Below are 26501 nucleotides of genomic sequence, written 5' to 3' on the forward strand. Positions count from 1 at the left end.
CAATCTTTGAGGAAATGCTGGATCAAATTTTGTCAATAATCAGTCAAATTTTGATAAATTTCAATCCTATACAAAGGCTAATTAATAGTTCTTAATGTAGTAAATCTAGAATTTTGTAATTCCTTATGAATAAAGATTGGCCATAAGATTACTGATTAATAATTACTACTCATACCAATATATGGAGTAAAAATGTGTGTTGGTATGAAATGCAACAATCATACACTTTCAATTGTAAGTCATTAGAAAACTCCAGTTCGTCTATGAAAAGTATTTCTTATAAAAGATATGTATGGCTTCCAGTGGAATAACACTCAAAAATGCAGAATTCATGTACAGGAGACATAAACCACATGAAAAGAAGGGCAGCACAACTGCTACAGGCTTAGTTGCCTCACAGGAGATTTGAGCACTTGACTCATGGGGGAGTGTATCGCCAATGTTGAAAATCTTAACTATCAGACAATCTACAAAAAATTTATATCTCACAACAAGTCACCTAGAACAACCCAAGAAAATTATTAAGGGTTGAATCCACAGATATTCTTCAGAACGCATCATGCCAAAACACACTACGAAAATAAAACAGGACTAATAATAGCACAGATTCCATTTATGGATGGCAGAGAAAGAAACCATAATATATGGAGCAAGACAGAGTGTCCTCTCTTTTTCTTTGCAATGACACATCAAGCAAATGTAGAGAGAATTTGATACAGATCTAATAACCATACACTGTAAGCAGACATGTTTTAATAATAACCTAACTCTTGATGATGACAACTTAAAACTGAATCAACTTTAATTCCTGAACAAATTTTCCATGTAACACTTTAAAACAGCTACTGCTAAAAACCTGAAATCCATCTATGACAAGTCTAGTAGGTAAGTCTCATCATAAATTGAATGAAAAGACAAGTGAGAACAATCTTTTCTTATTTTGTGAAGAGTATGATGCTGAACATTTAGTGCTACAATGAAATCTCAACAACAGATAGAGCAAGCTTTTAACTCAGCATACTTGAAAATGAAAGTTTATCACAAAGAAGGGCAATAGCATAGTGTATCAATATGACAAAAAAACAAATGTCCGTTGTTCCCACTTAGCACATGTCGTCCTATTTGATACCACTTTGTCAAATGGAGTATCAATGTTGCTACCCCAGAATAATCAGAGATGTTCACAAATAATCCAACAACTATGCATCAGCAGCCAACAACAATAACCACTAGATGGAGACAATCATTAAAATAATTTAGCCAAATACAGTGCAAAATTTGGCCTGTTAATATACTAACCGAAAATATGGTTTGCATCTTTTCAGGCGGTAAAACACTGAAGTTTATTACTACAGGATCAAATTATTAGAATCTTACTATACCTGGCATGTGCATACTTGGATGATGCAGTTGTGTTGCCTGTTGAGGTTGCACAGACAACAACTGTATGACCTCCTGAAGCTCATCTTGGCTTGCCAATGAGCTCCGCCACACTGAATCTGGAATACAAATTAAAAAATTGTTGCAACTGAAATGTTTTGGGGAATGTATTAAAAACACAATGCTCACTAATATAAATAATTAAAAAACAATGGCCTGTAAGAAACAATGAGTCAAGAATTATTGCTACAGGCTGCACTTCACCATGTGTTACTTACATCGCACCAATGTTGTAGTCACAGAAGGAAGTCCTGGTGAAAAAGCAAATGGGACCCTCAATGACTTTCACAGTGGGTCAAAATGTCATAACGTAACACAGACCTCAATGAAAGTAATCTCATTAACGTAGCTGAGGAACACAATTCTGTCAACTTAAATGTATATAATAATTTCCTGTATCATTTTACAGGTATAAAATTGCCAACGATGAATAATGACTATCAGTTGAATGGAATGATGAACACACTTTTTAAGAATGAGATTGTCTTCATCGTGTTTCCACAGTTACATACTATGTACTCTCAGTCTTGAGCTATAGAATTGTAGAATTGTTTTTTGGGAATCATAGCCACAAAACAGGTATTGAATTTTCAAACTACAAAGAGGACCATAAGGGGGAGGGGAAAAAAAAGGGGGGGGGGGGAGGTGACTAGGTTCACTGTAAAGTGCTGCTTACAAAGTTACTGTGTATGTACATCTGTTATACACACCAAGAAAAACATTAGTAAATATTAAAGTTACAGCTGTATCAACAATTATGGAGCAAGATATAACAAAGGAAAGTCCAGGATGGAGTACCAACAATATTATGAAAAAGGTAGATTGCTACTCTCTATATAGAAATGACATACTGAGTTTCAGACAGGCAAAGCGAAAAGACATTGAGCTTTCATCCAAACCCTTCTTCAGAAAAGAAAAAAAGGACAAGGACACACACACACACACACACACACACACACACACACACACACATTATGCATACATGACTGCTATCTCAAGATGCTGCAGCTACAATACAACTCTCATGTTGAATAACAGCAACAATAAGGAGTAGGGTGGGGAAAGAGGAGGGGTGGGGAGAGAGAAGAGCACTGTCTGACAGAGTGTGCAGGAACTACATGGCATCATGATTAGACTGCCAATTGCAGCATTGGGAAGCTGTGGGGGAGAGGGGCAGGAGGGAGAGGGTAAGGATCATTGGGCACATTGGCAGAAAGTAATGCACCATGGGGTGAGAGATCATGAACCGGAAGCAGGTGATAGGACAGAGTGAGCAGAAACTGTTGAATGGAGGGTGTGGAGACAGTACATTACAGCAGGTTGAAGCTGGTATGATTTTGAGAGCAGAGTTTGTGTAGCAACAGTAATGCCCATCTGCGCATTTCAGAAATCTGAAGATGGAGAGGAAGATCCAGATGGCCCGGACTGTGAAGCAGCCATTGAAATCAAGCATGTTATGTTCAGCTGCATGTTATGCCACAGGATGGTCCACTTTGCTCTTGGCCATAGTTTGGCAGTGGCTGTTCAACCTGGTGGACAACTAATTGGTAGTCATACCAATAAAATATGCTGTGAAATGACTGCAGTAGAACTGATATATCACATGGCTGATTTCACAGGTGGCCTGGCCTCCGTCTTCTTCTCTCCTTCCTCCCCCCCCCCCCCCCCCCCCCCCCCACTTCACAGCTTCCCAACACTGCAGCTGACAACCTTGTCTGCCTGCCATCTAGTCCCTGCACTCTCTTCCAGACAGTACTCCTCTCCCTGCCCCCCCCCCCCTCCTCCTCCCACCTGTCCCTTGCTATTCCTCCGGCTTCCCCACACCACTCTGATTTCGTTCAATGTGAGAGTTGCATTATAGCTGCACGGCCCACAGACAGCAGTCATGTGTGGATGACGTATGTGTGACTGTGTATGTGTTTTCTTCTCTGAAGAAGGCTCAATGTGTAACCATCTCTTTGTTGCACCTGTCTGTAACCCAATGTGTCATGTTTATGATGAGCAGCTATCTATTCTTTTCACAATATCATGGAACAAGAGACATAACTTAAAAATTTCATCATATAACTTTTTATTAGGGAATAAGTTTTACAGTAAATGGCACAATAAATAACTAAAACCAACAACCCTGTACTCACAAACACAGTTAAAGCTACAGTCTACTTTCACAATATTTCCCATTCATTCACACATTGTGGTCCGTAAACCCTGTAATGAAGGAGAGCCTTCATTGATGTGCAACAAGTAAAATTATATATTAATAAGCAAGATGGGCATTGCAAGATACTTCTGTAAAGTATAACAACAACCAATTACGCCTAGTGCAAATCTACTTCTACCAATAATTATGAATATAACTTTTGGATTACTTTATGCAGAGTGTTTCACAAAGGAAGATTGGGTTTAATGTAATGTCAACATTAAGGTTATCCGAGATGGAGCAGAAGCAAGAAAATCTCATGGATGAGAAAGGAAGTCCGCCATGTCATTTCAGAGGAACCATTCTGAAATTTGCCTGGAGCGATTTAGGGAAATCACAGAAACTTAAATCTGGATGGCCAGACACATGTTTGAACCACCATCCCCTGAATACGAATCCAGTGTACTAATCACTGTGTCACCTTGCTCCATTGGTTGTTTCAGGAGAACTAGTGAACATTTTGGGAGATGGTAACATAGATTAATTCATCAAAGCATTCTACCAGATGTACCGGTATGAAATCAGCATTTTTTTGTGAAAATGAAACACTAATTTTTAATTGAAAAGTAAAAACATTTTATTCAATGTACTGACCATTGCCTTCTATACATTTTGACCACCGTTCTGGCAATTTGTGGAGACCACGCCAATAGAAATGTTCATCTTCTTTGTAGGAATCGAAGTATTCCTCAGCCAATGTGTGTCCCATTGATGAAAACAAATGGTAGTCGGAAGGGGCCAAGTCTGGTGAATACGGCAGGTAGGGTAGCAGCTCCCAGCCAAGTGTTTTGATTGTATCCTTAACCAGTTTTGCTTTGTGTGCAGGTGCATTGTCGTGTAAAAAAATTACTTTGCCATGTCTTCTGGCCCATTCTGGTCTTTTTTCGATCAATGCATAGTTCAAATTGATCATTTGTTGTCTGTAGCGATTAGTATTCACAGTTTCACTGGGTTTTAGAAGCTCATGATACACCACACCTTTCTGATCCCACCAAACACACAGCATTGTCTTCTTGCCAAATCGATCTGGTTTTGCAGTCGATGTTGATGGTTGTCCAAAATTAACCCACGATTTTTCCCGTTTAGGATTCTTAAAATAAATCCATTTTTCATTGCCAGTAACAATTCGATGCAAAGTTGATTTTCTTTCATGTCTTTGAAGCAAAATTTGATAAATGGTTTTTCGGTTTTCCATCTGCCTTTCATTCAATTCATGTGGCACCCATTTTCCACACTTTTGGATCTTTCCCATGGCTTTCAAACGGTCAGAAATTGTTTGTTGTGCAACATTTAGCATTGCTGTCATTTGCTTCTGCCTCAAAGTATCATCTTCATCCAATATTGCTTGCAATTCGGCATCTTCGAACTATTTTGGTGGTCTTCCACATTCTTCATTTCTTACATCAAAATCATTATTTCTGAACCATTGAAACCATCTTTTGCATGTTGCTTCAAATAGAGCATGATCACCATATGCCTCGACAAGCATTCAATGCGACTCTGCAGCACTTTTTTTCAAATGGAAAGAAAACATTAATGCTTACCGCAAATCATCACTTTCTGGTACAAAATTCGACATTGTTAACACGATGAAAACATATGATGTTGTTTGTTCCATGACTTGATGTATACTAAATATCTTTGACAGATGTCATACCAACCAAACAAAAAAAAAAATTAAGGCTCGTTCACAACAAATGTTCCCTATCGATACATTTGTATCTTAATGCTCATTTCATACTGGTACACCTGGTATATAACATGAGTCTAATTTTTAATAGTTACAGAGATGCAACAGTGTACAGAAATGAGTTTTTCAAGTGCCAGTATTCCAGTTGCTTTGGGTGTATTTATCGGCGATCAATTTTTGTTTTTAAGTTCAAGTTGTGAGGTTGTACTTGAGATTATATAATTGAATTTCTGAACTGTTATTGTGATTTGTGGCCAATTTTACTTAATATTTAGCATGCCACGTGTATTTACAAATGCTGAGTATGCCGATATGATATTGTGTACATGTTTTGTAACGGAGATGCTGCAGCTGTATGCAGAGAACACTGTCGACAAGTACTAGATACAAGGTGTTTACTCATGTTTTCACTGAACTGCACGGGACTGGCATAGAGCCCAGAAGTCACATTTCTTCTGAATGTACATCAAACAAACACATTCAGAATTTCTACATGTACAATAATATGTTGGACATTACACATGCATGGCCTCTGCTCTGATTATTTGCCATAGATCAAATAGCTTCAAGAGGGAGATGATAGATGATTGGACTTTTGTTATTTGCTGATTGCAAATTGCTCAGTGCTCCCACTCATACTGTTTACTGATGAAGCTACTTTCACTCGTGACAGTCTCAATAACACCCGTAACTCAGACTGGTGTTCCAACAAAAACCCACATGCCTTTGTAGAATCACATTTCAAGAACTCTTCTCTGTAAATGTTTGGTGTGGTATGACTGTATAAATTGATATGTGTCTGTCGTGCTGCCACAGCATCTGTTATCTAGACTTTCTTAAAAACAAGCTTCTGCCATTACTGGATGACATTCCTCTGTCTGAAGGATGGGTATGTTCTTCCAGCAAGACACTGTAGTCATCTGGTGTCATCATCTAAACCTGACAATCTGCAGAAGATGGATTCATAGGAATGACCTCATTTCTTCGACACCAAAATCCTCAGACCTTAAATCTTCATATTTTTGCCCGAGGTGTGGCTGACAGCTTAACTCTTCAAAGAAAAAGTAAACAAAAAGTATGAGTTAATTTTTAAAATTGTGAAGAGTGCTACCCTCATAAAAGCGTGCCTGGGTGATATCAGTAGAGAAACAAATGGTTTTTTCCAAGGCAAGTCGAAAGTGCATTGAAGTCGTAAGTAAAATTTATGAAAACCAACTCTGAATTCAATCATTTGCATGTGCTTAATATCTTCTGTGGGTAGTTTGTTTTAGTTACTTTCAAACAGCTGTATCTAAGTAACCAATAAAATAGGACACATTTTAGATGTAATGTTTTATTTGAATTAGTCTGTATTAACATGCCCTGAAATATTTTGTGATCCTTCTGGAACATCTTGTATATTAAGACAAAAAAAAAAAAAAAATAATAATAATAATAATAATAAATACTAGCTACTATGAAAACAGGCAATGCACTCCCTCTAAAACTACTGAGCTGCCTACATACTGGGATATCTTCCATCCAAGATTTGTGATGGACTATATAAAAGTTTAGCAGACAGACAAATGGGATTGCACAAAGCACATAACTGAAAGCGAGAAGAATGAACATATTCCCCGTGTCCACAAAAACTGTGAGTGAGCAGTGAGCACAGCAGGTAAAATGTGTGCAGAGACTGGTGACAAGATGTGAATGAAATGGTAACCAAAGAGTTGTGGCACGATCAGATAACAGAATTTGCATGTACAATCAGTGGAAAATCCAAGATGGAATAACAACAATATTATGAACAGGATAAACTGCTACTCACCATATTGAGGTGACACTGAGCTGCAGACAGGCACAGCAAAATGATGACTATACATTTGAGCTTTCAGCCAAAACGCCTTCTTTTAAAGTAGAAAATACACACACACACACACACACACACACACACACACACACATGCGAACTGACCCTGGCTGCTGAGGCATGTGGTCAATGGTTTTACTACGGGAATTACATGGCAAAAGATCACACCTGCTGTCAGGTTTGGTCACCTACACACCCTGCTACAGTGATCCCATCCCAGAAATCCAACAGGATCTCCTCAAATCCTTGCGTCCATCCCAGAACCTCCCCCCTAAGTCTCTCTCTCCTCATCCCTACCACCCCCTGTATTCCTACCTTCTAGACGCCTCCTAAGTCCATAAACCCAACCATGCAGGATACCCCATTGTGGCTGATTACTATGCCCACTTGGAGAGAATCTATGCTCTCATGGACCAACACCTTCAGACTATTACGCAAAATGTACCCTTCTATACCAGCGACACCAACCGTTTTCTTCAACAACTCTCCACAGTTCCTGTTCCTTTACCATATAGTTCCCTGCTCGTCACTACTGATGCCACCTCCCTCATGCATTACATACCAAGAAGTCCCTTCCATACACCACAACCGCCCAAGGCTATTGCATCTGTAGTAATTAGCAGTCCCTCTTAAAATATTTCAAGAGTCTAAATAAGGCCTACAGTTTGGCCACAATAACTTGACCATTTCACTAGTGCTACCAGAAGCAGAGAAAATTGGCACTACTTGGAAGAACTCAACGTGAAGCTGCCGCTAGATGCGAAGTATTACGGAAGGCTTGGTGTCCCCATGCAACCAACATCTGTAAGCCCTTGCTGTGGTGTTTACATTAGAATAAAAACTTATTCAAGTTTACTTTTTCAAGTCATTGGGGCAAGTTTATTTCAGGAACCTGCTACAAGTACTTGTTGCAGAACTGTAGTTATTCTTAAAAACCAAGAGCAGTTGCCACTGTTGTTGCTTTATTATTAATGAATAAAAAATCATGACGACATACGAAAATAAAAAAATAAGAAAATAACAGAAAAATACATTAGATGACATACTGATGTTAATAAGAGACACTATTCAATTATCTAAAACCAGAGAACTTCATTTTAATTAAAATCTATGAGGATGTCATATGCAAATTTCAAACATCTTTTGTCTTCATGTCTTCAGCTGATACATCTCTTGTCTATCGCATAATCAAATATTTGATAACAGTAAATAAAAAATGAGGCACAGTATGTCACCAAGAGACCGTGTTTTAATTACCTTCAAGTTTTGCAAGTAGTATTTACTATTTTTACAACAAATGTAATGCATTTATGTTTACAGTAGCATTAAAAAAATCAGCTAAAATTTAAAGATGTCTGTATTATCATTCTACTTTATCTTCTTATGAAACAAATTGATTAGTAAATTCATTTCACACTTCCTTGACTGGTGCTGCCAGTTGTGTGTGTTTAGTGGCTCCACTGGTACCTTTGTTTTGGCCCATCTGTCTTTGTCCCATTCTCTTTCTCGACACTGATATTTTTGCACCAGTATTGAACACAGCCTACTTTTCTAAGTTTTAGAAAAATTCTCACAAAATGAATAATTCAGCAATTACTTGCTATAAAGTTCAAGAAACTAGAAAGAATATTCATTCTGCAGTGGGTGGGTGCTGACTTGAAACTTCCTGACAGATTAAAACTGTGTTCCAGACCAGAACTCGAACCAGGAAACCCAGTCTAGTACACACTTTTAATTTGTCAGGAAGTTTCATGCAAGAAACTGTTTTCACTAGCTTGTGAACTTCTTGAAGTTGACAAACCTAGCAGACATCGACATGAGGGTGTGGGAGGGGGATTTCAGATATGGGAGTTCCTAATATTCCACCCAGTTCTGTGATTGTATGGATGTGTGTCATGCCACAGCAGGAAGTCTGGCATAATGCCTAATAAAAATGGTGTCATGACTACGATATCAGAATGGTTTCGAGACAGGCAAATAAATTGCAACGACTCTTACGCCATGAATAAAATTATTAAGAGCAGGGGCCACAAAGTAGTCCATTAACCACCCTGCAATTGCAATCTATATATCATAGAGTTGGTACAGACCAACATAAAACACAATTTCAGGAAGGAAGAACTCAAGGTGAAGGAAAGAGTGCAGAATCCTGTTAATGCCGTTTTCCGTTCATTATTGCATATGACTGGCAAGGTTACAGCAAGAAACTGCAGCAGCTGCAGCAATAGTATTGGGCACAAAATGAAATAATGGAAACAGCCATCAAAGAAGTCATCAATATCTTGCTCTGAAGTGGTGATGATGATGATCTTGAATCAAACACAAATGACACTGATCTTTAGTGAACACCATTTTGACAATTCTTTCAGGCACAATTAATTGCCCTTTGTAAACATTATTGATATGCTGTTTTTAATTAATGCAATGTGCAAACAGATTCCAAAAATCAGTTTTTGACTTTCGATTCACAAAGCTGTACAGTCATCTGCTTTCACTTATCATGATTTTCAGTAAATGAATAATACATAACTTGCAGGTATGTCAACGAATTAAATGAATTAGGTGATTTTCGATCAGACGGAAGTGTCACTTAAGCGGGCAATATTTTCACGAGTGCCGCCTCAGATTTCATATTAGGCACAAAATGCAGGTAGTGGTGCCAGCACTGCTACAAGCAGCCGATGCTACCATTCCCTCACCACTCCTCTCCCCTCGGCAGCCATAATGTGGGGCTGTTCCCAACAGCCACTGCCCCAATCATCAACTTATCATGGACAAACTGCACACAGACCAAAATTACCTCCTAACAACATACAAAAACAGATCTCTCATGCTTTGCCCCTTCACTCATTTACCACTTTCCATATTCCCACCACCTGGCCACAACGGAGCACTACCCTTGTGACTCAATCTCAACTAGGACTGGAGCAACTGCATCATATTCTCTCCCAGGGTTTCAACTACCTCTCGCCATACCCTGAAATGAGGAATATCTTACCCACTACCTTTACCTATCCTCTCACAGTTGTATTCCTCCATCCAGCAACAATCCTTATCCATCCCAACCACAGCCCTTCTCCCAAACCCTTGGATCACAGCTTATATCCCTACAACAGACCTAGATGCAAGACCTGTACCATACATCCCATCACCACCGCCTACTTCAGTCCAATCACAGGCACCTTTTATCCAGTCAAAGGCAGGGCTACCTGTGAAAGCCGTCATGTGATCTAAGAACTAAGTCACACCTCTATGCTGCTTTCTGCGTGGAAATAAGTAAGCTCGCTCTCCGCATGAACGGCCACCGTCCAACTGAGGCCAAGAGACAACTGTATCGTTCTGATGTTGAAGTTGCTGCCCAACACAACAAGCTTCAGTTCAGTGACTGCTTGAAAACCTGCATCATCTGGATCCTTTATACCAACACCAACTTTTCTGAACTGTGCGGGTGGGAATGCTCCTTACAATATAGCCTGTGTTCCCATTACACCCTGGCCTCAATCTCTGCTAGTCCCCATCTTTCACCTACCTATCACCTTCCCTGCTCACTCTCCAGTACTACAAAGCTTTCTATTCCGTGAACACACCCCACTACTCCTTTTGATCTCCTCTACTTGTCTCCTTTCCCACTCCCTTGCACCCCCTCCCTCATCCCCCCCATCCCACCCTCTCAAACCTCCTGGCTGCACCTAGCACGCCTACCCTCTCCGCATCACATGTCTACATGCTCCTACAGGCACCACTACATGTTCATCCATCCGTACTCTGCTATACCGCTCTCACCCCATCTCAACCTCATGCTTACCCCTGCCACCCACAGATTGCTTCTTCTATCAGATGCTGTATGCAGTCTGGCCTCAGCAGCCAAAGACAGTGGTGGTCGTGCCTGTGTGTGTGTGTGTGTGGGGGGGGGGGGGGGGGGGGGGCAAGCGCATGTGTGCATTTTCTACTTTAGAAGTAGGTCTTTTGGCAGTAAGCTCAAATGTATCGCAGTGTTTTTGTTGTGCCTGCCTGTGACTCATCTTCTCCTCTATGTGGTGAGTAGCTATGTATCCTTTGCACAATACTGTCACAATTTGGAGCCCCTTCCATATGAGGGTGTACTGAAATCAATTCCTCTGATTTTTTTTCTTCAAACTTTTTAAATAAAACCAGCATCATTAATATTCTACATCTTCTTTTCTTCATGCCTACATATTTATTTCGTAGTAGCTGAGCTCATCAACAGCAGCAATAGCCATATTATAAGGATGTCTAAGTTTCCATTAAAACAGTGTAAAATATTATTCAAATAATGTCATCACTGCTTTCAAGCTTCATGTTACATAGTATTAAGAATTCAGTCTTCTAACTCATGGTATTAAAAATTCAGCAGTTAAAGCCTGGACTTAGTCTTTGGCTGCAAGTTACCATCGAAGTCTGGGGCCAAAAGAACTATGCCTGACAAAATGTTCCATCACTGTACTAACACTAAAAAGGAAGGTTTACAATTTCTATATTGATAAGATATCTGTCATTCTATGGTGTCACTAGATTTTTTCATTTAATCTAGTTCTCTTCAAGTAAACTGTTCCCATAAGGGCTACTTGTCACACTACTTGTTTGGTAGTTTAACACACGTTTGATGCGGTCCCTTAGTCACACAGGAATGAATCTTTTATAGTGATAACATCTTTCTTTTTAATATCTCTTTGATGACTTTTGCACTTTAAAACTGTTTGGCGTGTAGCTCAAAAGTTGTGACAAATCAAGGTGGTGAACAGCCAACTAAAGGAAAAAACACACAGAAAGACAAGTAGCATTTCACAGATAATTATTTAAATTAATACATAACAATTACTTTTTTCAAAATAACACAAAATAACAATGGGTATGCACCTAAATCCAAAATTACAAGCACATCAACATTTGCTTCTTACAACTATTACAAAAAACATAAAATATTGATATCAATATAATAGAAGGAAACTTTCCACGTGGGAAAAATTATATATAAAAACAAAGATGAGGTGACTTACCGAACGAAAGCGCTGGCAGGCCGATAGACACACAAACAAACACAAACATACACACAAAATTCAAGCTTTCGCAACAAACTGTTGCCTCATCAGGAAAGAGGGAAGGAGAGGGGAAGACGAAAGGAAGTGGGTTTTAAGGGAGAGGGTAAGGAGTCATTCCAATCCCGGGAGCGGAAAGACTTACCTTAGGGGGAAAAAAGGACAGGTATACACTCTCACACACGCACATATCCATCCACACATACAGACACAAGCAGACATATTTCTTGTGTCTGTATGTGTGGATGGATATGTGCGTGTGTGCGAGTGTATACCTGTCCTTTTTTCCCCCTAAGGTAAGTCTTTCCGCTCCCGGGATTGGAATGACTCCTTACCCTCTCCTTAAAACCCACTTCCTTTCGTCTTCCCCTCTCCTTCCCTCTTTCCTGATGAGGCAACAGTTTGTTGCGAAAGCTTGAATTTTGTGTGTATGTTTGTGTTTGTTTGTGTGTCTATCGACCTGCCAGCGCTTTCGTTCGGTAAGTCACCTCATCTTTGTTTTTATATATAAAATATTGATATATTGTACGAATTATATATGAACAGAAAGTAAGGATGACATTTAATAATCCTGTGAGTCACAGTCACAATTCATCATTTTTATACATAACTAGCTCACAGTTACAAATGATTTAGTCCCAGTAAATGTGTATTTTGAAGAATACTGCACATATTTCCATCACATTTTCAAACTGAAGAACAGAATACTAATAATGTGATAATGACTGTAACTGAACAATGTTTGTGGTGGTACACTTGGAACTATAGTATTCTGCTCATGTTAATTTTATGTAGCAATATACTGGAAAACAACTTTCACTGATGTAAACTTGTTGGACTATGTCAGAAGTAAATATGTCACACCAGGTTCAGTCTGAAGTACATGCCATTTTTAGTCAGGGTAGGGTGAAATGTGGTTCAGATGATTCAGAAATTTTATGAACTGGTACAGCATGTAGTAGTAGTTTTTTCTCATAAAACAGAGGTAAAGAGACACACGAGAAAAAAATAATATTTTTCCCATTTTTATACAGTTTTGTGTATCTATCACAAATTTCCTTTCACAAAACAATGATTATTGAACAGGTGATATAAATTTCTTGTTGCTTTTGAAGATGAGTGTATGGTACAGAATGATGAACCATCTAGACTGATTACAGGCATCATTGCAGGTAAATATTTAAGTGTAGACATGGAGTATACAATCAACAAGCAATTTTTTCCCCTGAGTTCAAAGATGTGTTCTTTTAACATCAATTTCTTTTTCAAAATTAGGTTGATCCACACTGCACACACATTAGGAATGGGAAAAATTGACTAGTTAAAAATCAGTGCCAGTATTTTCGTTCTGAATAACCGGCATTTTTTGGCATTTGTTTCGTCTTGGTTATAAGAGGTGCTTTCACTTCTTACTAATAACTGGGTAAGAAAACCAAAATAGCTATTACCCATAGCAGCAGTGCTAAAATTTCTCATTTTTAAGTAAATCTTTTTCAAAGAATAAATAATTTATATTCATAAAGTTTGCATTGTTTTGAAATGCTGTGTTATTACAGAAAGTGGGAAAAGTGATCAGTACCATTTTAATACCAATGCCAACAGAAATGAGCAACAAACACTTGGCATAAGAATTGATACAGCACTGCTGAGACAATAATGTTCCTGTTAGCATGTGACATGGCCTATTAGATGGTACATGTGTACAGGCAGTGTGCAAGACATGCTCTATCTGGTCTGTACGATAGTTTCTCACTGTCATTGTTGGAGATCAGTTGTATTACAGAATGGTGCCATTTCTAATCTTGAAGTTTTTATTAAGGCAATAATCAATGAAGTACAATGCTCCATTTGCTTTGAAAGATTAATGTGGCATAATGTAAGGAGACATCTTAAAACTCAATATTTCATTCACAGTTTACAATAGAAATATAGAGCAGCTAATCTGCTGCATGTGTCTACATAATCAACCTCAGTTTTCATCCTTTAGCACTGAGTATTCATAACGTCCAAACACTGGTATGATCCCCAATTAAAACATGATTTTTGAGCAGAGTTTCAAAATATTAGAATCAATAGACACTGCTAGTGAATTTTGTAGTAGTCAACCACCTATCACCTTTTGAGAAAAGCAGCGAACAGTGGATTGACTAAGTTTTCTTTTATTTACCTATTTAATTTAATATTTTGATTCTTTGTATTCTGAAACTGAAGGAATGAAAACCTTTAAATCTTTGTTCAATTTGTATGTTGATCACAGGAATAAAAAACTGAAATCAGTTATTTCAGAAATTGGTTATTTAGAGCAGTTTTAATTATGCAGTTGAAATGGTGTTGAAAAAATCTGATACAACCAAAAACCGGTTGCTTCAGTGATAATTGCCATCTCTACCGCACATCTTTCTCCTCTTCTGGTGTTATAGCCGCGTGTTGCTCTTAGTATGTTTTGCAATATGTCTCCCTTCTGATCTGTAATTTAGAGTTAGTTAGTTACTAGTTCCTTAGATCAAATTCGCTACATATGTTATGACATGGTATGTGTCAACAGAACAAACATAGAACACTTATACAGGGTGTTACAAAAAGGTACGGCCGAACTTTCAGGAAACATTCCTCACACACAAATAAAGAAAAGATGTTATGTGGACATGTGTCCGGAAACGCTTAATTTCCATGTTAGAGCTCATTTTAGTTTCGTCAGTATGTACTGTACTTCCTCGATTCACCGCCATGATTTCATACGGGATACTCTACCTGTGCTGCTAGAACATGTGCCTTTACAAGTACGACACAAAATGTGGTTCATGCACGATGGAGCTCCTGCACATTTCAGTCGAAGTGTTCATACGCTTCTCAACAACAGATTCGGTGACCGATGGATTGGTAGAGGCGGACCAATTCCATGACCTCCACGCTCTCCTGACCTCAACCCTCTTGACTTTCATTTATGGGGGCATTTGAAAGCTCTTGTCTATGCAACCCCGGTACCAAATATAGAGACTCTTCGTGCTTGTATTGTGGACGGCTGTGATACAATGCGCCATTCTCCAGGGCTGCATCAGCGCATCAGGGATTCCGTGCGACGGAGGGTGGATGCATGTATCCTCGCTAACGGGGGACATTTTGAACATTTCCTGTAACAAAGTGTTTGAAGTCACGCTGGTACGTTCTGTTGCTGTGTGTTTCCATTCCATGATTAATGCGATTTGAAGAGAAGTAATAAAATGAGCTCTAACATGGAAAGTAAGCATTTCCGGACACATGTCCACATAACATATTTTCTTTCTTTGTGTGTGAGGAATGTTTCCTGAAAGTTTGGCCGTACCTTTTTGTAACACCCTGTATACAACTAAAAAAATTTAAATAATATTTATGGCTACATGTCAGGCATTCACAGATTTTTAATTTTTTTTTAACAGTTAATTATCTCTACTCAAGAATTCCTCTGATGTATAGAAGCAATTTTCCAGGAGAAACCTCTTTAATCAATATTTGAAAATACTTCTGCTATCTGTCAGGCATTTTATTTCCATTGATAGGTCGTCAAAGAGTTTCATAGCTGCACATCTCTCTCCTTTTCCTTTCTGTGCAAAAGTTATATTCATTATAGGATAACGCAGATCATTTTTTCTCCTAGTGTTGCACTTGTGTCTATCCCTGTTATTCTCAGATATAGATGGGTTGTTAATAACAAATTTCATAACTGAACAAATGTACTGTAAGGCTGTGTTTAATATTCCCAACTGCTTAAAAAGATACCTGCAAGATGTATGTTTGTGAACTGCACACAATTCTAGTAACTTACCTCTGCACAATGAGTACTTTAAGTGAGGAGTTACTCCAGATATTGTCCCATAAAACATCCAGAAATGCTGCGAAATATGCTAACTTACTGACTTCTTTATCTCCAAAGTTGTCAATTACTCTTATAGAAAAAGTAGCCAAACCTAAATGTTTTACCAGCTTCTTCAAGTTTAGTTTTTCATCAATATGCATATGTAATAACTTACAATTTTCTACACCATGTATTATTTCTTGTTGGTATACTAGTTTAATAGAAGGTGGGATATTTTTGACAGTACAAAACTGGACAAAAGCTGGACCATTTGTGCAGAGCGGTTAAGTAACTTTAACTAAAACTTCATTTACTGTTCTCTCTGTTGCTGTTTCTTTGCTCAGCTTCACAATACTAGTGTCATTTTCATACAGGGCTAATTCTGCTTCCTGATTCAGCTAAAGCGGCAGATCAATAACATAAAACAAGAACAGTAGTGGGCCAATGGTCACCCCTTTTGGGCTCCCATTGTAATTTTTCCCCATGTAAATGATGTGGCGTCCAATTTTGTATTACTCGAACAGCCTAAGGTAGCTTTTTGCATTCTGTTTCTTAAATAAGAACTCAACCAGGCATTTGCTGACCTATAGACACCATAAAAATTTAACTTCTCTAATAGAATATTATGAGTGACACAATCCAGTGTCCCTGATAAGTCACAGACAACGGCAATTGGTGATACTTTATCATTTAAGGATTTTACTGTGTGCTCAATAAATGTATAAATAGCTGATTTAGTAGAATGGACCTTCTCAAATCCAAACAGCAACTGGCTAAATACCCCATTACTGCACAGGTGGGTGACAAGCCTGGAGTACTTTACCTTCTCAAAAATGTTTAAAAATGATGTAAGGAGTGACACTGGATGGTACTTATTTATATCTGTGGAGTCACCAATTTATATCTGTGGAGTCACTTTTTTATAGAGAGGCCTAACAATGACATATCTCAATCTTAATGAGAAAACATCATGAGTTAACGATGCATTACATAAATTACTGAGAACATTACATATTACTGCCCCACAACATTTTAGTGTCTTATTGGTGATATTACCCAGTACATATGAATTTTTGCTTTTTAGAATCATAATGATCTTCCTTATTTCAGATGGGGATGTGAGATTAATTTTTATTCCACTAAATGTCCTCTGTGTTGCTTCTTCGGTGTATTGCTTTGCTTTCGCTTAAGAACAATTTGCACCAATTTTCTAACCTATTTTTAAAAAGCACTTACTAAAATTATCTGCTACACATTAACTGTCTTTTACAATGTTCCCACTCTCTTTAACAAAAGTAGTGTCACCTTCTGTGGCTTCTTTCCTTGTCTTTCTTTTAACACTACTTCATCAGATTTTATTTTATTACGTAATCTGTCAATTTCAGACAAGATACACATATTCTTGGATTACTTCTTTCTTCCAACTTTGCTAAATATATTAAAGTATTTCTCAGCCATTACTTGCTCTGGCTATTTTGTGCAAGTTCTTTTCAGGATTCCATAGATCTATCCGTAAAAACACAACCCTTATAGGATCACTTTAATGTCCATCTGTTTGCCTATCTTTCTGTCTCTCTGCTGTTAAGACCCATTTTTCTCAAGAATGGGTAGAAGTATCTAGTTGAAATTTATTTCACGTGCTGAAGTCTGCGATTCCTTGGCTGTGTGAAAAAAATAAGTCTCTATGTCAATGCAGATAAAAGATACAGCCATTTATGTCATATATTTTGATATTGGAAACTCACTCATCAAAACCTATAGAGTACTTCCCACTGATCAAAGTTAATGAAATTTGACACAAGAAGCAAGGTTTCACAGTACAAGTAAAGAAAAAAAATTCTGAAAATTGCTGATTTGAAATTAAATCACATAAAGGAATTTTTTGCCATTTGTAGTCTGTCTGTCCATATGTTAAAAAGCCCTCTTTCTTAGGTAAGGGTTTAGGCATCAAATTGAACTTTATGTCAGTTACTAAGGTCTGCAGTTCCTTGGCAGTGTAAAAAATTTAAGCTTCTAAGTCAATGTAATCAAAAGATATGGCCATATATGTCACATATTTTAATACTCACAACTCACTCTTTGAAACCTACAGACGATCACTGTACATGCCTGTCGAGCCTGGTGGTCTAGCGGTAAACCACATACCTGGAAACCAAGAGGTCATGGGATCAAATCTCAATCAGACTACAGATTTTTCAGTCTTCGTTTTAACCTACCTAGCCTTCACCTTTCAATGCTGTGATGAGTTGCCAGAAACAACATGTGGTTCTGATTCCATGTTAAACTGTAGGTCAGGTTTCTCTGGTTGGATAACTGCTATAGGTTAGGGACACACAAGTTACCAACATGGCATCCAATAGAAAGACTTGCACCATGCCATTGCACCAAACAAAATTGTTATCACCAATGTACATAATTATGTTTGTATGGAATGCTCAAAGCACATGTACTACTCATACTTTTCTTCTTCTTCTTGTGAAGAGATTCTCTTACCTGTAGAGATAAATGTTTAAGAAAAATGTCAGAATAACATTAGGCTCATTGTAAACTTCACTCCGGTCAACATCGTTAAGCTTTCTTTAAAAATCTTCAGTAGTTCTGTCAATCAGCTTTGCTGTTTCCTAAAAGTATAATGTAATTGGATAAGATTAAAAAATCTACTCAGCAAGTGGTTGCAGGAGAACACACACGTACAAAAAGGTTTAACTTACACAATCTTTTGGAGCCAGTGGCTCCTTCTCCCAGCAGAAGAGTTGAAGGGAAATGAAGATGGGTGAAGGAAAAGACTGGACTAGTTTAGGAAAAGGGGTACAGTTCAGAAAAGTCACCCATAACTACGGGTCAGGGGAGACTTACCAGACAGGACAAAGAGAAATGATTGATTGTTGGAGACTGCACCGGACGAAACTTAACTGAGAGCTTAAAGGTGGAGGACAGGATAATATACAAGAGAGGGATTATTGCTAAAACATCATGCACAATGTAATAAGAATGAAAAGCTACGTGCATTATATGTAACAGAGGTGGGAGGGGTACAGCAAAAAATAGACAGATCAGAAAATGAAAGATGTAGAAAACTAAAATGGATTGAAGAAAGGAGCAGTTACTGTGAAGAAATGCTGAGATAGAAGGAATTAATGTAAATGGAGGCCAGGTAGGTGGCAAGAACCAAGGACACATTTTAGCAATATTTTCCACCTGTGGAGTTCTGAGAAAACTTCTATCTGGTGAAAGAATCCAGATGGTGCGTGTGTTGAAACAGGCACCAAGGTCATGACCGTTACATTGTAGAGCACGCTCTGCAACTGGATATTGGTGTGTTGCCAGTATACACCCACTGCCTACAGCTGTTCATTCTAACTGGTAACTTGGTTGCAGTCATGTCAATGTAAAATGCCAAACAGTGTTTACACAATGGGTGGCAAATAACATTGTCTCATTTCAAATGTGGGTCTCCCTCTGATAGTACATGTTTTGCCAGTTACAGGGCTGGTGCAACTGGTGATAAGAGGGTACATAGGGCAAGCCTTGGCGGGGGGTGGTCCCAGGCGTAGTAGCCATAGGGTAGGGAGGTGGGTGCAGGAGGAGCATAGAGTCTGACAAGGATACGTGGAGATTGGGAGGGCAATGAAACGCTATTCTCGGTGTGGTAGGCAAAATCTCGGACAGAATGGGTCTTATTTCAGAGCACGATTTTAGACAGTCATGGCCTTGTCAAAGTAGCTGATTAAACATTCAAGACCAGGATAATACTGAGTGACAAGTGATGTGCTCCAAAGTTGTTTTTTTGGAGAAGTAGCAGTATCAGGATTGGCTGCGATGGTCTGGAAAATCTGCTTTCGAACTAGGCTGATGGAGTAACTATGTCCAGCGAAGGCTGAGGTGAGAATGGTAGTGTATTGCTGTAAAGAGTTTGCATCCAAACAAATACGTTTGCCTTGAATGCCAAGACTGTATGGGAAGGAACTTTGACATTGGAAGGATGGCAACTGTCAAAATATAAGTCCTGTTGTTTGTTAGTAGGTTTAATGTGGACGTAAGTGTGTAGCTGGCCTTCAGTGAGGATGAGATCAACATCAAGGAAAGTGGAATGGGATTCGTAATAAGACAATGTGAAATTTAATTGGGATACAGTATTAAAGAGCTTTCTGTAATTTTAATGATTCAGCGTCACCATGAGTCCATATGGCAAAGATGTCATCGATCTATCTAAACCAAACTGGAGGTGAAGGTTTATGGAACCCAACAAAGCCCACTCCATTGACCCATAAAAAGGTTGGCACATGAAGGAGCCCTCCCGGTTCCCATGGCCGTACCCCTGATCTTTTTGTATCTCTGCTCCTCAGAGGTGAAGTAATTGTTGGTATGTAAGAAGTTGATTAAGGTAAACAGAAAGGTTGTCATAAGTCTGGAATCAGGTGGCCACTGACTGAGTAAATGTTCAGCTGCAGATAGACCATGTACATGAGGGATGTTGGTATAGAGGGAGATGGCAAAACAGTGACAAGAAAGGTGTAAGGTGGGAGTGGGACAGGCACGGGTAGATATAAATTCAGTGGGTGCATCGAAGTCAGCAGCTAAAGGACAGCCAGGATTATTGGGATTGTGGATCTTAGGAAGAAGGTAAAAGGTGTGGTGGGGGGGGGGGGGGGGGGATGTGGTTTGGGTGGGGTAAGAAGTTCACTGGATTGAGGTGTAAGTCCTTGTGAGGGGCCTGAGCTTTTTAGGAGAGACTGCAGGTCAATTTGAATCACATGGAGGGGATCTTGCCAGTATATTCTGAGTGTAGAGATGTCAGACAGCTGGCATAGATCTGTTTTTTAAGAGTGTTTCTGAACTGTACGTGGAACTAAGTTACGGTATATAATGTGGCTAACTGTGCACTGAGATCTGACAAATCTGTTTACCGCTGGATAGGCATGCGTGTCTTTAACTACTGCTTGTTGGATGAATAGATTACCTATAAGGGTACGACTATCTTGAGCAATTTGGGTATGGAAGTCTGTGATCAAACCAAATTATAAACAGCTAAAAGCACTTCACTTTTCCTGTCGGGTTCCTTCAAGAAATATGCATTAAAAACATCACAAATTAATAACCCCTTCCTTCTCTTTGACAGAGAATACAATAATTAATCAAAAGTGTTTCACAAAAATTTCCCAATTGCCCACTGAAGACCTGTATATTATAAGAATACTAAATATTACATTTCCCAGTAGCAACTCACAAGCACATGTCTTATACATCCTGATATATGCAGTATTCACACATTTCTAAATTTTCATATTTATATTCTATTTTATGAATGTGACAACTCCGCCTTATCCTTACTGACTCTACATGAATATGCAGCTAACTTATAACCACGTACACTAAGATTTTCTATCCCTATGGCTGTATGGTGCTGAGACACACAAATGACATCAATTTACTTCCAACTACTAAGATCTTCCAAAAAAAATTGACAACTCATTTACTTTAATTTTTACCTCCTAATTTTCTGATGAAGCAAGTTGATTTCACTTTTCCGTTTATTATTACGAGATGAATTGGGAGTCTCTGTCTGTTTAATTTCCTTTAATGCTGTCTGTCTGTATTTGTCCTGATGTTGGTGTCTCACCTGGTCCCCATATACACAGAAATTTGCTTTTGTATGGTGGGGTCCATCCCCCTCCTATATTTTCTGTTAATAGATCAGCTAACTTGGCCTACCTCTCCAACTAAAGTAAAGGTCATGCAAATTTGGTTGGTGCATAAGCTTACCGTTTTCCCACTAGTTTAATAAACACAGCAGACGCACATAAGAGAGACTCTAGTCATCAATAATATATTCTCCTTCACTATTTAAAACAGTTTGCCAATGCTGGAGTAACATTTTGAATCCATGGCTGCAGAAATCAAATGGTTTTGAGATGAAGAACTCATCAAACCACATTCAGAGCACATTTTCATCCAAAGTTGAAGTTCTTTGAAACTAATTTGATAGAGAGCACAACAGGCGAAAATCTGTGGGTGCAAGATCCGGTGAATAAGGTGGGTGACATCCGAACCCAACTGCTGTATAGTGTTTTTTGTCAATCTAACAGAATACAGGTGGACATTATCGTGGAGTAGCATCACTTCAGGCAGTCTTCCTGGTGGTTGTTCTTGGACTGCATCTGCAAGATGTCTCAATTACTGACAAAAATTTCAGCAGTGACAGTTACACCTCAGATAAGCAAGTCATAGTACACCACACTGTTGCTGTTTTGCCAGATGCATAACATTATCTTTTGTAGATGCACATATGTCTTTGTAGGGGAAGTTGCTACTTTGTTTGGCCTCATCTATTCCTTCTTCGGGTGTTCTTCATCTAGCATTTCTACAGGGGCATATAAATTGACAGATGTAACATCATGAAATTTTTCTCTGACTCTGAAAGTGTACAACAGGCTTGGGCATAGACCTGGACACTAGAAACCAAACTGTATATTCTCATGAGTAGAACAGTGAAAATTTTTGTTTGTTTACCTCTCCCACCTAGTCTCCTGAAGTTCTGAAATTCCCATTGCACATTTCAAATCCTCCTCATATTTACTGTACACTGTTCCAGCTTGTACTAAGGTGCATCCATCCATTTTTTAAATATATTTATTATGTCTTATTCCACAGACAACCTTACACCCCTCCTACCCTCCACCCCTGAAACAGGAAAACCTCTCCATCATCCATAATGTAAGTGCCTTCAATAACACTGTGTCCCTAGAAGAGATATTATTGATACAAGATTCACAAAAACCAGAAATATGCTTCAGCTTCTTCAGTTTCAATCACATCTTTTACTGACATATTGTTATGCTTCAAGCTTCCTCCCCAAGGAAAGAATAAACAGTTCCAAACTTCAGATGGTTTTTAATTGGAGCTGCCAGCAGGACCTGAAATGTCACCTCCTGATGGCACAGGGCACTGTTTCATAGTTATTTTGGAATTTTCTCATATTAATTTTCCAGTAACACAGGATAACATCGCTCCAATAAATTACTGCTGTGTTCTTTGAGAAAAGTTATCTATTAGATGAACATTTAATGTCACCATACTTTTTGATTCACCCATATCTCATCCACAACTTCGTTGCTCCATCTATACTATTTTACATTCAGGGGGAAAAAAAACCACTTTTTTCTTCCGACCAGACATATACATGAGGAATTATTATTACCTTTTTTTATAGCTAACTTCTAGCATATATTAACAACTAAAATTTGATGTGACTGATGTTAACTGTGAGTGAAAAAATATTTTTGTAGCTTTCAAAGTATGTCATACAGCTCCCTGTGCAGTAAATAAGCAGTGGCACAAAGTACTAATCCCACTGTGACCATGGGAAAGGTCTTAGTGAAGGTGATTAGCAACATCTAAACTGTTATGGAGTGTCAAATGCACATCAGGATTGTATGATGACCATGATAAAAGTTCCTGCAGTGTGGTTTTGAATTTCTGTTGTTATATATGAGTATGGTGTAATAGGAAGAGAGAAGGAGAAGACTAGTGGCACCACACAAGCCTTCTTCCCTACAACAGCATAGGAGCTTCAAACTTTTTCTGCTCTCACTTACCAAATCATGCTGAGAAGTTTGGAATTTAACTGAGGACTTCAGTTTACAGTCTGGTTATGAAGCCACCTCTCTTCCCCGTGTGGTCAAATACTGGAGATGCATGTTCCTTCTCCCCATTAGGATTCAAATTGTGTAAATCTTGACCAAATACCACTACACTGATATCTCTCAGAAATGTAAGCTCCGTGAACAAAATAGTACACAATTTGCTTGAACTTTCGTCATATCTTTCATGGCAGACTGGAGATCTGAACGAGATTATTTTGAGAAGGTCCTGATTCAATGCCTAGTAAGTCAGGAATTTCCTGTTACTTGTACCTCGTTTCAATGTCAAAATTTCTTTGTGTATGATAAAAATATCAAACTATATCATAATTGAGATATTACATTAATTTTGTGTGGCCTACAAATGGAAGGGTGAATGATACCACATAATGGAAGAAAGCAAGAGTGTAGCACCTACAGGAGGACCATGTCTGCTAAACGATTGTGGTGCTCAAACCAAACTTCAAGTTTGGTGGCTTATTATTATTTTTTACTGGATAAGTAAACAGATGCAGCAGATGATAATGAACATTCTGCACAGAATTATCAATTTTTAAAAACTACAAAATCAGACATGAGTTCCAATGAAAAAGCTAGTACATGCAAGTACCTGGAGTAGCAGATCGGCTTCGGTCCTGTGAAGGAACTCCAAGTTTGGCAGCTCCCCGCTGGGGTGGGCATGGGACAGACCAGCGGCGAGGAGCAGTTGCATCCCCCTCTCCCCCAAGGTCGGTAGCTGCAGCCTCTGACCATCTGCGTTGTGGCCACGGTGGCACTGGGGCATACATACGTGCCAGACTCTGCTGTAGTACACCGATGCCACAGTCAGGGTCATGGGAGGAGCTACAGCTGCACGTTGGCACAGAGCTCAAGAATTCGCTACACGAAGCACAGAACTGCTGCTGCAGCTTCACAAATGTCATGAGGCTGCCACAAACCACCTGTTCATCATAAATGAATAGTCTAATAAGTGACTGTACTAAGGGACTGAGACAGACAGACACAAATGATAGGGTGAACAGGATACAGTGACTGGCCAATAACTCATTTAGCACATGTGATATGATAATTAAGAGCACAGATGTTAACATCAGTGTGTTGATGGTCATATTGTTTCTAGTTGGCTGTACTTAAATACACCTGAAATGATTAGGAAAGTATTTTAAATAGCAGGTACAGCAATTACAACTCTAATTACTACACTGGGGACCAAATTGAATGGCCTTCACAGATTTTAATAATATTAAATTACAATACCTCTAGCCACTACAGTCAATCATATGCATTCTAGCAGTTGTAAATTCTGCTTCAATCTTATCTCCAACAGAGAATGATAATCATTACCAGAAGCAATTTAGAAAACAAGTGGTGTACAGAGCATTCATTTCCATGTTGCAAATGATAAAATTGGAAATTTGTCAGTCTCTCAAGGTTGTTTGTTAATACACACAAATTATAAAGTGGGCGAATAGTAAACTAAATATCACCGTTCAAGAAATTTCAACAGCTCACATTTTTTCTGTGCATCATCAAATAGTTACATTTAAAGGATTTGTAGCTTTGCCCCTGAGCAGATTTCTGTGAATTATATAATACTGTAATAAAAGGCATAGAAACAAGAAGTACACAAAACATGTATATATTTATTTATTTTAAACTTGTTGCCCTTAGTTAACGAATTGTCTTTACAGGAAGCCTCTATCATAGAGTACAATTACATATACAAAAAATAAACTAATATATTTGCTGAAGCTTTGAATTATCACATTTCTTCTAGCATTTAGTTTCTTGAGAAGATTAATTAATAATGTAATTAATACTATGTCACACATTTCCTTACTGAGCACACCACAAAACTGCAAGAAAACAGTAAAAAAAAAAGAAAAAAGAAAACAGCATTTTTAAGATAAACTAAAATACACAAATATGCCATTGTAGTTTGTGGGCAACTGTTACCTGACTACTTTCAGTGCTATCTTGATTATTGACGTCCTGCAAAGTCGTAGTAACCTGACTTTTTACTGCTGAAGTGGCAGCTGCAGTTGCCTTCACTAATTCTTCCCATGCAGAGTGACACTGGACTGCAATGGCATATGATGGAGAATTTGTGTCTCGTACCATGCCCCCAAGAGCCTCTGATAGTCTTGAACCAGCACTACAGAGGCCATTTAGCATCTATGCAATAAAAAATTATACCTCTTACTCCAGTACACAGAAATTTGCAACAGTAGCCTAATTCCCAAAGTCAATGTCTAACACACACACACACACACACACACACACACACACACACACACACACACAAAGAGAGAGAGAGAGAGAGAGAGAGAGAGAGAGAGAGAGAGAGAGAGAGTGTGTGACTGTGAAGTCATCCTGTTCAAAAATTTGTACCACAAAAATGGAGATCATTACATAGAAACAGATGAGACAGACACTGTGTAACACACATTAAAATATTTGATTTATGACTTATGCTGGAGTCCACACAAAACTTTGTCATCAGGTAAAATAGCAGGAAGATTTCCTATTTCAATTTATAGCTGCCTCCTTATTAGGTGGAGGAAACTGCTGGTCATGGCCTTGTCTCAGAAATATCTCCGAGGAATACTAACAATACTCCATTAAAATTGTGGAATTGTGTGATATCTAGAGGGTGAACCAGAACTCCACCGATGAGCTTTCAGAGGTGATAGTATGGGCCAAAACTAGAAAAAGTATTCAATAAATTAGGGCTCTAAAATGTAAACCTTAAGAGCTATGAGCACTTGTTCATTAGAAGAGACGTGTTTCA

General features: G+C 38.5%; 1 protein-coding gene across 5 annotated transcripts in view; it reads right to left on the reverse strand.

The window, feature by feature from the left end:
- Window positions 1-26501, reverse strand: part of LOC126481152 (uncharacterized) — a 248064-nt gene that overhangs the window by 137250 nt on the left and 84313 nt on the right. For all 5 annotated transcript variants that reach the window (XM_050104720.1, XM_050104721.1, XM_050104719.1 and 2 more), the window contains 3 exons: window positions 25667-25885; window positions 24321-24651; window positions 1383-1499 (listed from right to left, as the gene is read on the reverse strand). In XM_050104720.1, the coding sequence (XP_049960677.1) occupies window positions 1383-1499; window positions 24321-24651; window positions 25667-25885 (667 nt within the window). The remainder of the gene's footprint in view (window positions 1-1382; window positions 1500-24320; window positions 24652-25666; window positions 25886-26501) is intronic.

This window comes from Schistocerca serialis, chromosome 5 (assembly GCF_023864345.2).
Source record: "Schistocerca serialis cubense isolate TAMUIC-IGC-003099 chromosome 5, iqSchSeri2.2, whole genome shotgun sequence".
Classification (NCBI taxonomy): Eukaryota; Metazoa; Arthropoda; class Insecta; order Orthoptera; family Acrididae; genus Schistocerca; species Schistocerca serialis.